The 12524-nt window shown below is 44.9% G+C and overlaps 1 protein-coding gene across 1 annotated transcript; it reads left to right on the forward strand.

The window, feature by feature from the left end:
- Nucleotides 1–2859: 2859 nt before the first annotated feature.
- On the forward strand, nt 2860–10305 carry ALAD (aminolevulinate dehydratase). Its single transcript, XM_072125301.1, has 12 exons — nt 2860–2984; nt 5034–5162; nt 5241–5291; nt 6515–6611; nt 6747–6882; nt 7166–7249; nt 7327–7415; nt 7607–7662; nt 7972–8059; nt 8146–8232; nt 8524–8653; nt 9452–10305. The coding sequence occupies exons 2-12, from the start codon at nt 5050–5052 to the stop codon at nt 9511–9513; spliced, it is 993 nt and encodes a 330-aa protein (XP_071981402.1). The 5' UTR covers nt 2860–2984; nt 5034–5049; the 3' UTR covers nt 9514–10305.
- Nucleotides 10306–12524: the final 2219 nt, after the last annotated feature.

Consider the following 12524-nt stretch of genomic DNA (forward strand, 5'->3'; position numbering starts at 1 on the left):
TTACAGCGACAAGAAAAGCTGGGTGACAACTCGCACGACTGTGGGGCAGATCACCACACAACTTTCCTAGAATCCTGAGCGACAAATCTACCTCATAATGTTATGTCTCTTCGCTACTGCCTTTTTACTATATGTAAACCCTGCAGGATGCTTGAAAAGCTGGGGGACAGCTTGTCTCGTATGAGTGCAGGAGTAATCACTACACACTTTCCCAGAACCCTGAGTGACAAATCTGCCTAATTGTGTAATGTCACATCTGCTGCTTTATGTGGATGTTGCAGGATGCTTGGAAAGCTGGGTGACAACCACTACAGCTGCTATTAAAGCTCCCAAAGGGCTTATCACCCAGCTTTCCATAAGTACTGAGTGGTACATGTGACTGATTGTGATGTCACCTGGGATATCTCGGCAGCTGGAGACATGTCGGGATGGATTACCACTCCCATCGTGTTCCACCTAAACCTATAAATCTGCGGTTTTATCTACAGTGGAAAAGCTGGTTCCTATTTCCTGCTCACCTGGAAATCTTCTACCGATTCACCAGGGAAGGGTTTGTCACCATCACATGTCATGGAATATCATCCTCCGAGAACAGGAAGGACCCGCTGTCTCCCACCTAAGTCCACAGACTGTGACCACTGCTGGTGCCACAGAACTCGGGGAACCAGACACCAGATCTTACCCCATTAATCTCCTGCCGAAGTCACGGCAGAGAAGAGTCAACCTCAGAGGCTGGAGGGGGAGCGACAATTGAGACGTCTACATCTTGGGTTCTATAGTAGCTAGAACCAGGGTTCTGGTTTCCTAGTTAGGGCTTATTCACACATTAGTTTTTTTTTCCTCTTCTGTGATTTAAAAAAAAAAAAAAAAAAATCTGTTTCTATGTTCTTTTTCACTTGTACAGATCAGTGAAAAAAAAAATGGACATGTAAAAAAAAGCACATGAAGAGATTGTGTCAGTAAGGCATCGGCGAAACCCACAGAAGCCTGACGGAGAAGAACTGTGAATAAGCCCTCAAGAAGAGAATGAACTCCTTCAAACCATTTGTGGAACTAGAGAACCATAAATATGGACGGCTATTATAGGGGGGATTCTCCTCTTTAACATGGCACCAGAACTGTGTTACTAGGTGCTACAGTATAAAGCAGGAGGGTTATGATGATGTTCCAGAAGATGAAGATATGATTTTTCCATCAACATAGACAAAGGTTCTTTACTGTAAGAGCAGTGAGACTATGGAACTCTCTGCCGCAGGAGGTTGTTATGGCGGACTCTATGTACAGGTGCAGGAGGTTGTAATGGCGGACTCTATGTACATGTGCAGGAGGTTGTTATGGCGGACTCTATGTACAGGTGCAGGAGGTTGTTATGGCGGACTCTATGTACATGTGCAGGAGGTTGTTATGGTGGACTCTATGTACATGTGCAGGAGGTTGTTATGGCGGACTCTATGTACAGGTGCAGGAGGTTGTAATGGCGGACTCTATGTACATGTGCAGGAGGTTGTTATGGCGGACTCTATGTACATGTGCAGGAGGTTGTTATGGCGGTCTCTATGTACAGGTGCAGGAGGTTGTAATGGCGGACTCTATGTACATGTGCAGGAGGTTGTTATGGCGGACTCTATGTACAGGTGCAGGAGGTTGTAATGGCGGACTCTATGTACAGGTGCAGGAGGTTGTAATGGCGGACTCTATGTACATGTGCAGGAGGTTGTTATGGCGGACTCTATGTACATGTGCAGGAGGTTGTTATGGCGGTCTCTATGTACAGGTGCAGGAGGTTGTAATGGCGGACTCTATGTACATGTGCAGGAGGTTGTTATGGCGGACTCTATGTACAGGTGCAGGAGGTTGTAATGGCGGACTCTATGTACATGTGCAGGAGGTTGTTATGGCGGACTCTATGTACAGGTGCAGGAGGTTGTAATGGCGGACTCTATGTACATGTGCAGGAGGTTGTTATGGCGGACTCTATGTACATGTGCAGGAGGTTGTTATGGCGGACTCTATGTACAGGTGCAGGAGGTTGTTATGGCGGACTCTATGTACATGTGCAGGAGGTTGTTATGGCGGACTCTATGTACATGTGCAGGAGGTTGTTATGGCGGACTCTATGTACAGGTGCAGGAGGTTGTTATGGCGGACTCTATGTACAGGTGCAGGAGGTTGTAATGGCGGACTCTATGTACAGGTGCAGGAGGTTGTTATGGCGGACTCTATGTACATGTGCAGGAGGTGGTTATGGCGGACTCTATGTACAGGTGCAGGAGGTTGTAATGGCGGACTCTATGTACATGTGCAGGAGGTTGTTATGGCGGACTCTATGTACATGTGCAGGAGGTTGTTATGGCGGACTCTATGTACATGTGCAGGAGGTTGTTATGGCGGACTCTATGTACAGGTGCAGGAGAGGCCTGGATGACTTTCTGGAGAGAAAAAATATCACGGGTTATGGGGATAAAACATTTATTTAATTCTTAAAGGTTGGACTTGATGGACTTGCGTCTCCTTCCAGCCTTATATACTATGATGATACTATGATTATATTGGAATAAATTTAGATATTTTTTTTTTTTGTTCACAAATAAATATGGATTTTTGTTCTTGGGAGAAAATGAGACATCCCCTGAAAAACACAGAAGATATAAGAGAGACAGAAACATAGGAAGCTGATAGATAGATAGATTAGATACGAGATAGATAGATAGATAGATAGATAGATAGATAGATAGATAGATAGATAGATAGATGATATATATGAGATAGATAGGTATATCTGTGTATACGTATATGATTTAGTACAGTACCTCTATATATTTGCAGTTACACTGCAGTACTCGCTCTTGATCTCTAGAGGGCACAGTGGCGTAGTGGGGCGTGGTGTATGGTAATGAGGGGGCGGGTCGCGAGCAGTTTCCGGGTGACATGTGGGTGTAGGGGACATGTGAGAGCAGTCATAGGGTAGAGATCGGCAGGAGCGGGTGAGTGACCTCTGTGTTATGTGCTGTGTGTACAGGGTGCTGTGCGCTGGGCAGGGGGTGCTGTGTGTACAGGGTGCTGTGCGCTGGGCAGGGGGTGCTGTGTGTACAGGGTGCTGTGCGCTGGGCAGGGGGTGCTGGGTGTACTGGGTGCCGTGCGCTGGGCAGGGGGTGCTGTGTGTATAGGGTGTACTGGGTGCCGTGCGCTGGGCAGGGGGTGCACGTAGCTGCATTACATGTATGTAACTAGTGGTGATGGGGGGCACCGGGAGCGCCTATCCCCATCTATAGGAGGACTCTGCAGGTGAATACAGCAGAGCTATACTGATGCAGGGATCCCCCTATATTCTCACCTTTGCTGCTGCTCTGTTCACACTGTCAGGTTTGTCACAGATCTGGAGCAGTAATCGTGTAGCGTTGCAGATTAGTGCGGATTATGATTAGGTTTCCCCATGAACATCATATGATTTATATTTATTCTCTGAGCCCTAAAGGGAATTTCTCACCTCTGGACACTAAACCACCCACAAGTCCATATGGACCCGCGGTATGAGATCTGGCCCTGTCTGTGAGCGCAGCCAAAAAAACCTTAAATCTTTATACTTTCCCTCCACATCTGAGTGAGATGAGAATCACATCTGGGGATCCTGGCATCTTCTCTTATGATGCTTAAATTTAGCTTGTACAACCCCCCGGCTTCACTTGCAGCTCATACAGGGATGGAGAATCCCTTTAATTCCAGTTATAGTGTTTTCTCCCTTTTATGCGTAAGGGATCTTCAGACGACATCTGCCTTTCTGCAATGGTGCAGCATCATAGAGAAACCCCCCCCCCCATATCATGTCTAAATTTATCCACATCAAATCCGACCTCGGGTCTAAAGGGCACTGGACGCACTGAAAGTCACTTATTCAGCTCCTGACATTTGAATTCTTGGCAGTGACCGACCACTCTGTCCCATCTGAGGCTTATTCTGCTCTATAACCGCACATGAGAGGTACTTGGGGCGGGCAAATTGTGTTTGAGCTCCCTGTAGTGCACCGGTCCCCAAACCTTTTATAACCAGGGAGCGGCTGGACGGCACATTTTTTCCAAGGGGGTTGCACTTCTCCCCCCTATGGTCCTTAAAAAAAAAAAAGAATGTGTGCCCTGCCCTTATCCCTTATCTAACCACAACCTATATCAGTGATGGCGAACCTATGGCACAGGTGCCAGAGGTGGCACTCAGAGCCCTTTCAGTGGGCACTCAGGCCATCACCAGAGATGATTCCAGGTATCTTCCTACAGTCCCAGACAGCCCAGGACTTGCTGTGCACAGAGCTATAATAAGGTGACAGTGCTACCTGTCTGGGACTAATGCATGCGTTTTTAACGATCTGAAAACGCACTTAGTAAAAACGGCCCAAAAACGGCCCAAAAGCGCCATGTGTGTCTTCACCCTAAGGGTGAGACCACATGTTCAGTTTTTCAGATGCAGTTTTTGATGCCAAAACCAGGAGTGGAGTAAAATTTGGAGGAGAGGCGGCACCTTTCAATTATTTGTCTCAACCCATTATCATACACACCTGCTGTTGCCTCCAAAAACTGCATCTGAAAAACTGAACGGGTGGACACCCTAACCCAGCAACTACATGGAATATTCTGTAATATTGGACAGCCATAGCAGCGTATGGAGGACAACCTGAGCTCAATGCTTCCGGTCTCCGTGCCGGATTATCAGACTGTCCCTGTACGTTGTTATCTTGTGTCCGTGTGTTTCATCCATGAATACAGACCCTGCGCTCAGCGCTTCTCTTATCTGAACCTTCCTGATAATAACCTCGGCCGTCTGATGAACACAAATAATCGTCTGTGTCTCATATTCAGGGTCATTTTTATGTCCTTGAATTGTTTTCCATTTTGTAAATATTGAATAAAGTTTATTGAAGATTGAACAATAATATCACACAGCAGTACTAGAGACACTGAATGGCAGGGGTAGAATGAACTTTATTTATACGGCTCAGATGAACAAGGAACAATCGGCCATTGTTCTATTTCTTGTATTTCCAGCTCATTGACAGACACAATGCAGGTGAACTCCATATTACACAGCGGCTACTTCCACCCCGTCCTCCGGGCCTGGCAAACCACAGCGACCACCCTCACTGCCTCCAATCTTATGTACCCCATCTTCATCACGTGAGTGACACCCCAGGATCTGTATCTAGAGCTTCTATTGTATCTCACTCCTATATATCATATATAATGTTATTACAGGGACAATGCTGATGCTGTAGAACCAATCAACAGTCTGCCGGGGCAAGCCAGGTAAGTAGCCACTGATTATTATGTATGTACACAGTGACTGCACCAGCAGCAGAATAGTGAGTGCAGCTCTGGAGTATAATACAGGATGTAACTCAGGATCAGTACAGGATAAGTAATGCACAGTGACTGCACCAGCAGCAGAATAGTGAGTGCAGCTCTGGAGTATAATACAAGATGTAACTCAGGATCAGTACAGGATAAGTAATGTCATGTATGTACACAGTGACTGCACCAGCAGCAGAATAGTGAGTGCAGCTCTGGAGTATAATACAGGATGTAACTCAGGATCAGTACAGGATAAGTAATGCACAGTGACTGCACCAGCAGCAGAATAGTGAGTGCAGCTCTGGAGTATAATACAGGATGTAACTCAGGATCAGTACAGGATAAGTAATGTCATGTATGTACACAGTGACTGCACCAGCAGCAGAATAGTGAGTGCAGCTCTGGAGTATAATACAGGATGTAACTCAGGATCAGTACAGGATAAGTAATGCACAGTGACTGCACCAGCAGCAGAATAGTGAGTGCAGCTCTGGAGTATAATACAGGATGTAACTCAGGATCAGTACAGGATAAGTAATGTCATGTATGTACACAGTGACTGCACCAGCAGCAGAATAGTGAGTGCAGCTCTGGAGTATAATACAGGATGTAACTCAGGATCAGTACAGGATAAGTAATGCACAGTGACTGCACCAGCAGCAGAATAGTGAGTGCAGCTCTGGAGTATAATACAGGATGTAACTCAGGATCAGTACAGGATAAGTAATGTCATGTATGTACACAGTGACTGCACCAGCAGCAGAATAGTGAGTGCAGCTCTGGGGTATAATACAGGATGTAACTTAAGATCAAAAGACTGGTGGGGCTTGCAAATGTCTACTAAGATAAAGGGAAGCCAAACCTCTTTGTTATCATGTACTGAATTAAAGTGTGAGCTCAGTAGTTCAGTATCACAGAGCGCTGACCATCATGGTGTGCAGTGCGGTAGATTTCTGCTGCAGTCTGATATGTGCTGAGCGCTGTCCTCCTCCCTCACTGTCTCAGATAAGAGCTGAGGAGTCAGTCGCTGGCTGGGTGGCCTTGATATACAACCTCTGCCTGGTGCCGCACACTTATATCCTCATTCATTTAGTCATGGGGAGGGGACTCCTGCACTAGTGTGTATACTGTGTATAGAAAATCTTCTTTTTGTTCATTTTTGTGTTTTGCTTTTGTAGATATGGTGTTAACAAGCTGGAGGGGGTGCTGCGCCCCTTAGTGGAGGATGGGCTGCAGTGTGTTTTGATCTTTGGTGTCCCGAGCAAAGTCACAAAGGTAACTGAGATTATTGAGATAATTATTTTTTTTTCCTCCTTTACATACCAGCATAAGTGTAGCTACTGTGTGCCATGCAGTCTAAGGCTTGGGTGGTCCTCAGCAGTCAGTCACCTATAACTATCTCATTATCAGGATGATCGGGGATCAGCAGCCGACGCAGATGACACCCCTGCAATCCTGGCCATCCGCAAGATCCGCAGTCTGTTTCCCCAGCTGCTCATAGCCTGTGATGTGTGCCTGTGTCCGTACACTTCCCATGGACACTGCGGTGAGTTCATGTCCAAAAACATGGCCCCTTTCTTTCAAAAACAGCTCCACATCTTTCTGAAGTGTACAGGTCTTTGCTACAGTCCCATGTACTACCTGTGAATAGGTGTGGCACTTTGTGATAATGCAGCTCTGAATTCAGCTGAACTGCATTACCAGTTGCAGCCTATGGATAGGAGTGGCGCTGTTCTTACAATAGAACAGTCATGTACAACCTCCAAGCATTAGCTGTTTTTGGGGTGGATGGTGAAATTGCATATAACTAATGTTCTATATTTTTGTAGGAATCCTAAGAGAAGATGGCAGCATTCTGAACGAGGCCAGCTGTCAGCGGCTGGCGGAGGTAGCAGTGGCGTACGCCCGAGCAGGTAGGATCCATTATTTCGCCTCCCTAACCCCTGTTCTTGCTTGGGCTCCAGCCTCAATGCATTGTTACTTACTGCAGGGTGTCACGTGGTCGCGCCCTCTGACATGATGGACGGGAGAATCGGTGCCATTAAGAGCGCTTTAATCTCCAATGACTTTGGGAATAGAGTAAGTGAAATGTCATCGGACTCAATCACAATGTGCGGGAAAATTGCCCTTTTCTTTGGAATAGCATCACTTCTGCCCACAGGCTGGCACGGCAATTAAGCCAATACCCGTGGCAGTCTGGAGTGTTGTATCTAAAAGTTTATAAAATTACAAAAATGTTTTACAATAATGTTTTTTATTTTTTCACCCAGGTTTCTGTTCTGAGTTACAGCGCCAAGTTTGCCTCCTGCTTCTATGGCCCATTCAGGTAAGTGTCGGCTCTGGGATTTCACAGGTCAAGTGTCCTCTGGTCAATGCTCTGTTGTCCAGGGTGCTCGGCTGCTCAAAATCCAGGTGCTTCAAGTTACACCCCTGCCTATGCATTGAGATCACCACAGGGAAAGGTTTCCTATAGACACTGCTTGCTGTTACCTCCAGCATATCCACGAGTCATAAGGCGCCGTGCTCACTGCTTTACCAGACCCCAAAACAGTGATCCACCCTTAATTACTTATTATCGGAGGGGTATTGCGCCAGTGTTTACATGTGGACCATATATAATGTTTTCTCTCTGCAGAGATGCAGCTCAGTCCAAACCTGCATTCGGTGACCGAAAATGTTATCAGTTACCTCCCGGTGCAAGGGGATTGGCCAGCAGGGCGGTGGTAAGGAGGACGTCCATTTTCTTATAGCTGTGAACATTTGGATATATCATGTAGCCTCCTCTCACTGTGTTTTTGTACTTGGACAGGACCGGGATGTACGTGAAGGAGCAGACATGCTGATGGTGAAGCCTGGAATGCCGTATTTGGACCTTGTCAGAGAGGTCAAGGATAAAGTAAGGCTCCAATTACTTGTGCACGGAGTCCCCTTCTCTAATCCAATGCTTAGACAGTTACAACATAAAACTCTACCTACCGCTGCCACCACCAGTGAATACACATTTATTAAGACTCCTATGAATTCAAAAAGTTATGAAAAAGTGATCAAATGCATAGACTATCCTAAAATAACAGAAAATATGTTCCTTTAGGAAGTCCACAGCCACCCCTTAAGGTACTACTGTGGTTACATGTACACACATTGTGCTGTTTTTATGTATATCACATGTTCTACCTCCATATTTCAGCATCCTGACCTCCCACTAGCTGTGTACCACGTGTCTGGGGAGTATGCCATGCTGTGGCATGGAGCACAGGCTGGGGCCTTTGACCTCAAGGTGGCAGTATTAGAAGCCATGACAGGATTCAGGAGAGCAGGTGAGTGTTATGGTCACGATGTGGTTAATAGTAGCTCACGTCTCATTTTTGGAAAAGCTGAGTGTCGTCCTATATGGTTGCTTTCATATGGGGCACGTGTATACTAGTTTTTCGGTTTCCTGAAGTTCTCCTACTTAATCATTGCAATGTATCTTAAGTTTGTCCCCTTTGTGATACATGTCATGATCTGCCTGTTTAGTCTCACCTTTGCGTCTCTTTGTGGTTTGCAACTTTTTAGTCCCAAATAGTAGTTCCCAAAAGTAAGTCTGGGTCTTGCAGGCTCTGTTTTGGGACTTATTAGGTGTAAGAATGGGACAATTTCGGAGTCCAAAAGTCTCACAGGTTGAACAAACATCTGGGCCACAAAGATAAATCCGCCACTGCATTACATCCTGGAGGCAGATAACTTTGGTACGCTGCTGAATTCTGCACCTAAAAAGTCTCACAAAAAGTTGCACAAAAAAAGAAAGCAATAGGAGTTATACATGTCCCCCTATGTGTGTCAGTTGTCACCCTGCTTTCCTACATTCCCGATTGCACTTAGTTACACAATAATTATGAACCAAGATAAGCAGATGTTGCTCTGACAGTAACAAAGGGATGGAAGTCGGTGTCAGCCATGTTGGTTGTCAGGCAGAGTTTCTTGCTGATATAGCACCACATATGATCACAGGTTGTGTCAGCTCCATTGACATGAATGAACTTGAGTTGCAGTACCACATACCTCCTGTGGAGAAGTGTGGTGCTGTTTATCAAAAAAAGCCATATCTGATAACATTGATGATCTTTTTCTTGCAGGCGCTGACATCATCATCACCTATTACACCCCACAACTCCTCAAGTGGGTGAAGGAATTGTAAGGTGCCTGAAAGCAAAACCATCAGAACTGGGTCTCCACTGGTCTCAGATACAACAACTGGAGTCATCTACTACTGGAATAGATTTGCTAATGTAGATCCACACTGGGAGCATTATTAACCCCTTGATGCTGGGTAACAATCACCATGTTGCATACAGATATTTGTTTTAATATATATTATCTGAGTGACAATGCTGTACCTCTCCAGAACTATAGGGACCCAGTGATACTCTCCTGGACTGCATCAACAGCCTGACCTTTAACACGGGACTTCCTTGAGGAGCTCCCAGTTATTACATTGCATTTTATATTTTCCATTATTTTGGAGATTTTAAATAATTCAAGGCACATTCCAGGCCAGACTGTCATGACTGTCATAGTCATGGTATGTGACATGTCACAAGGGTCTCAATGTCCTGTAGGCCCGATGCTTACCATGACTGTAAGCCAGGGGTCTTTCGCCAATTTGTTTAGAAAGGTTTGTTGTCTCCAAACTACCACCCCCAGCATTTACTCTTAGTGGAAAGTCACAAGCCGGAGACCACAGCAGTGCAGGGTTTGTGCCAATACAATGAGGGTATATTGCAAGGCCTTACATTTTTTTCTTTCATTTCTGTCCCCCAATAAAGGGAAAATTACACCCCCCCCCCCCCCCCAAAAAAATAAATGGGGTGTAATTTTCTTTTTAATAAGGTTTTAGTGTTATTTAGGTTTGTATTAAACCTGCTTTAGCGCACACATAGATTTGATTGTACGTTCATTTTACTGCATTGAGTTTACAAAATAAAAAATAATAAATAGCATAAATGTTTGATTTTTTTTTTTTATGTACTACATTTTTAATCACCTGGTTTTACTCCTTTACATAAGGAGAATCCTTTTTAGTGGAGTCCGTAAATGGAGGTGCTCAGCCTTCCATCTGCTATGGTCAGTGTGACATCTTGGTTATAGACCGATCACTTCCAGATCTTTTAGTGGTAATGAGGCCAATAGCAATAATTGATGACGGGTTTGTCTTTTGACCACCAGGTATCGGAATACAGGTAGCGGTCACACGTTTACAAGCGCAGTGGTAGTGCAAATGGGCCGTGCCTTGGGCCAAAATAATTAGCGTTTGCAGTGAAACGCATGCAATCGGTAAACAATCGCATCCGTTTCACTGGACTAATGACATCGGGCTGAGGCACGGCCCCCTGCGCTTGGAAACGCAGAGCTATCTGTGACTGTACCCTACGTGAAGACATTATTTTTGTGACACGGGTCAGACCCAATGCTCAAAGAGGAGATCCAAAATTATTTTGGAGATGATCCAAAATTATTATAAACCCTTTGCAGGGCATAAAAATTGAAAGAAAACCAATATCAGATGGATCCTGCACCTGTCATCACCATTGTTCAGTTGCCATTGAGTGTTGGATCCTCACAAACTGACCCCTGCCTGAGCATTGGCCATTGAAATCCCTTTAATATAGGACTCTATTGCTTGTAGCAACTTCTTGTATTCTGCTCTGTTATTGGTTTCCATGGGCAACATAGACTTCCGTTTTAGTTTTTTTTTAGTTGTCCTCAGGGCACTTTCACATGATGCGTTGCATCACGTTTTTTTATGCATTTTTGACGCATTCCAAAGGCTACAGCCTTGAACACGTGCTAAGGTTACATTGCGTTTCCACTACATCTGCTAAAACACAATGTAACCTCAGCATTTGATCATGGCTGAAGCCTTCTGGAATGCGTCAAAAACGCATCAAAAAACGTGACGCAACGCATTGTGTGAAAGTGCCCTCAGTCTTCACCTGTATTTACTTTCTGTGACAGTAATCAGTGTTCCTATCTTTATTTTAAATCAGAACTCTTTTATTAAGGCATAGAGAAGACAAAGCCTTACATTTTTTAGTTTTTAGCGATAAAAGACATAAAAAAAAAAAAAAAAAACGTAAGAAAAGGAAAGCCCCCCAACTGGAGTATGTCTTGCAACATCAATTTCCCGGCTGCAACCGGATACCACAGCATATTTCCCGGACGCAGCCGGGTTACACATCTAGTTTTCCGGACGCAGCCGGTATTCATATTAAACACAGAATATAACACATACCCCCCTTAACCCCCCCCCCCTCCTCCCAACTCTTCCCTGGTCTGACGCCTCTATATATTTGGTGAATCTATTTCCGAATAATAGGCTCCCCTAATTTGTTCTAGGATATAGCAATTATTTACCCCCCCATAGAGCTTTTAGCAAACCATAGAGATGCTACTATTCACCCATTAAGCAGTGCCAACTTTTGTCTAATGGCAAGAAGTGCCCCTGATGGTAGTCCCGGTGTTGCCAGCCAACATCCCCAGATCGTCTCAAATTTTTTGGTAGTTTTCCTTTTTAAATATACTCCATATTCTAATCTAATAATGTTATTCATACGGTTCTTATATTCCCTCATAGTAGGAGGAGAGGTTCGAATCCAGTGTGAGAGGATTTCCTTCCGCGCCTGGTAAAGGGCTCTCTGAATGCCCAAACCTACAGAGTTATTCACTTCTATCTCAGGCATTATGCCTAGCACACATAGTCGCGGCTGAGCCTCCAGAGAGACCTGGAAAACCCTGGATAGTAGACGCATCACCTCCTTCCAATAATCACCCAGTTCATGACAAGACCATAACATGTGTAATAGGTTTGCATTGTCCTGCTGGCAACGAGGACATTCAGAGGTGGGGCGAAGATTAAACTTAAACAACATCTTAGGGGTTCTATAGACTCTATAAATAAGAAATAGCTGACTCAGTCTCTGACTTTCGCTAGGTGATAACTTTGGTACCATGTCTAATACATCATTCCATTGTTCATCACTTAATGGGCCCAGGTCAACCTCCCACTTTGGTCTCGATGGGAACTGAAGATTGTCTAATTGTTTACCTAATAACCATGAATACAAAAAGGATATCATCCCTGGCGTTTCCTGACGGTTGGCAATGTGCGTCATTAAAATACTGCTGGTTATAGGTGGATTGCCTTCCCCA

This window comes from Engystomops pustulosus, chromosome 9 (genome assembly GCF_040894005.1).
Source record: "Engystomops pustulosus chromosome 9, aEngPut4.maternal, whole genome shotgun sequence".
Taxonomy (NCBI): domain Eukaryota; kingdom Metazoa; phylum Chordata; class Amphibia; order Anura; family Leptodactylidae; genus Engystomops; species Engystomops pustulosus.

Coding starts and splice junctions, on each gene's coding strand:
- ALAD (XM_072125301.1), top strand. CDS start 5,050: ATGCAGGTGAACTCCATATTACACAGCGGCTACTTCCACCCCGTCCTC. Junction 7,663..7,971: donor TGCTTCTATGGCCCATTCAG/GTAAGTGTCGGC, acceptor TTCTCTCTGCAG/AGATGCAGCTCAGTCCAAAC. Junction 8,060..8,145: donor GATTGGCCAGCAGGGCGGTG/GTAAGGAGGACG, acceptor GTACTTGGACAG/GACCGGGATGTACGTGAAGG.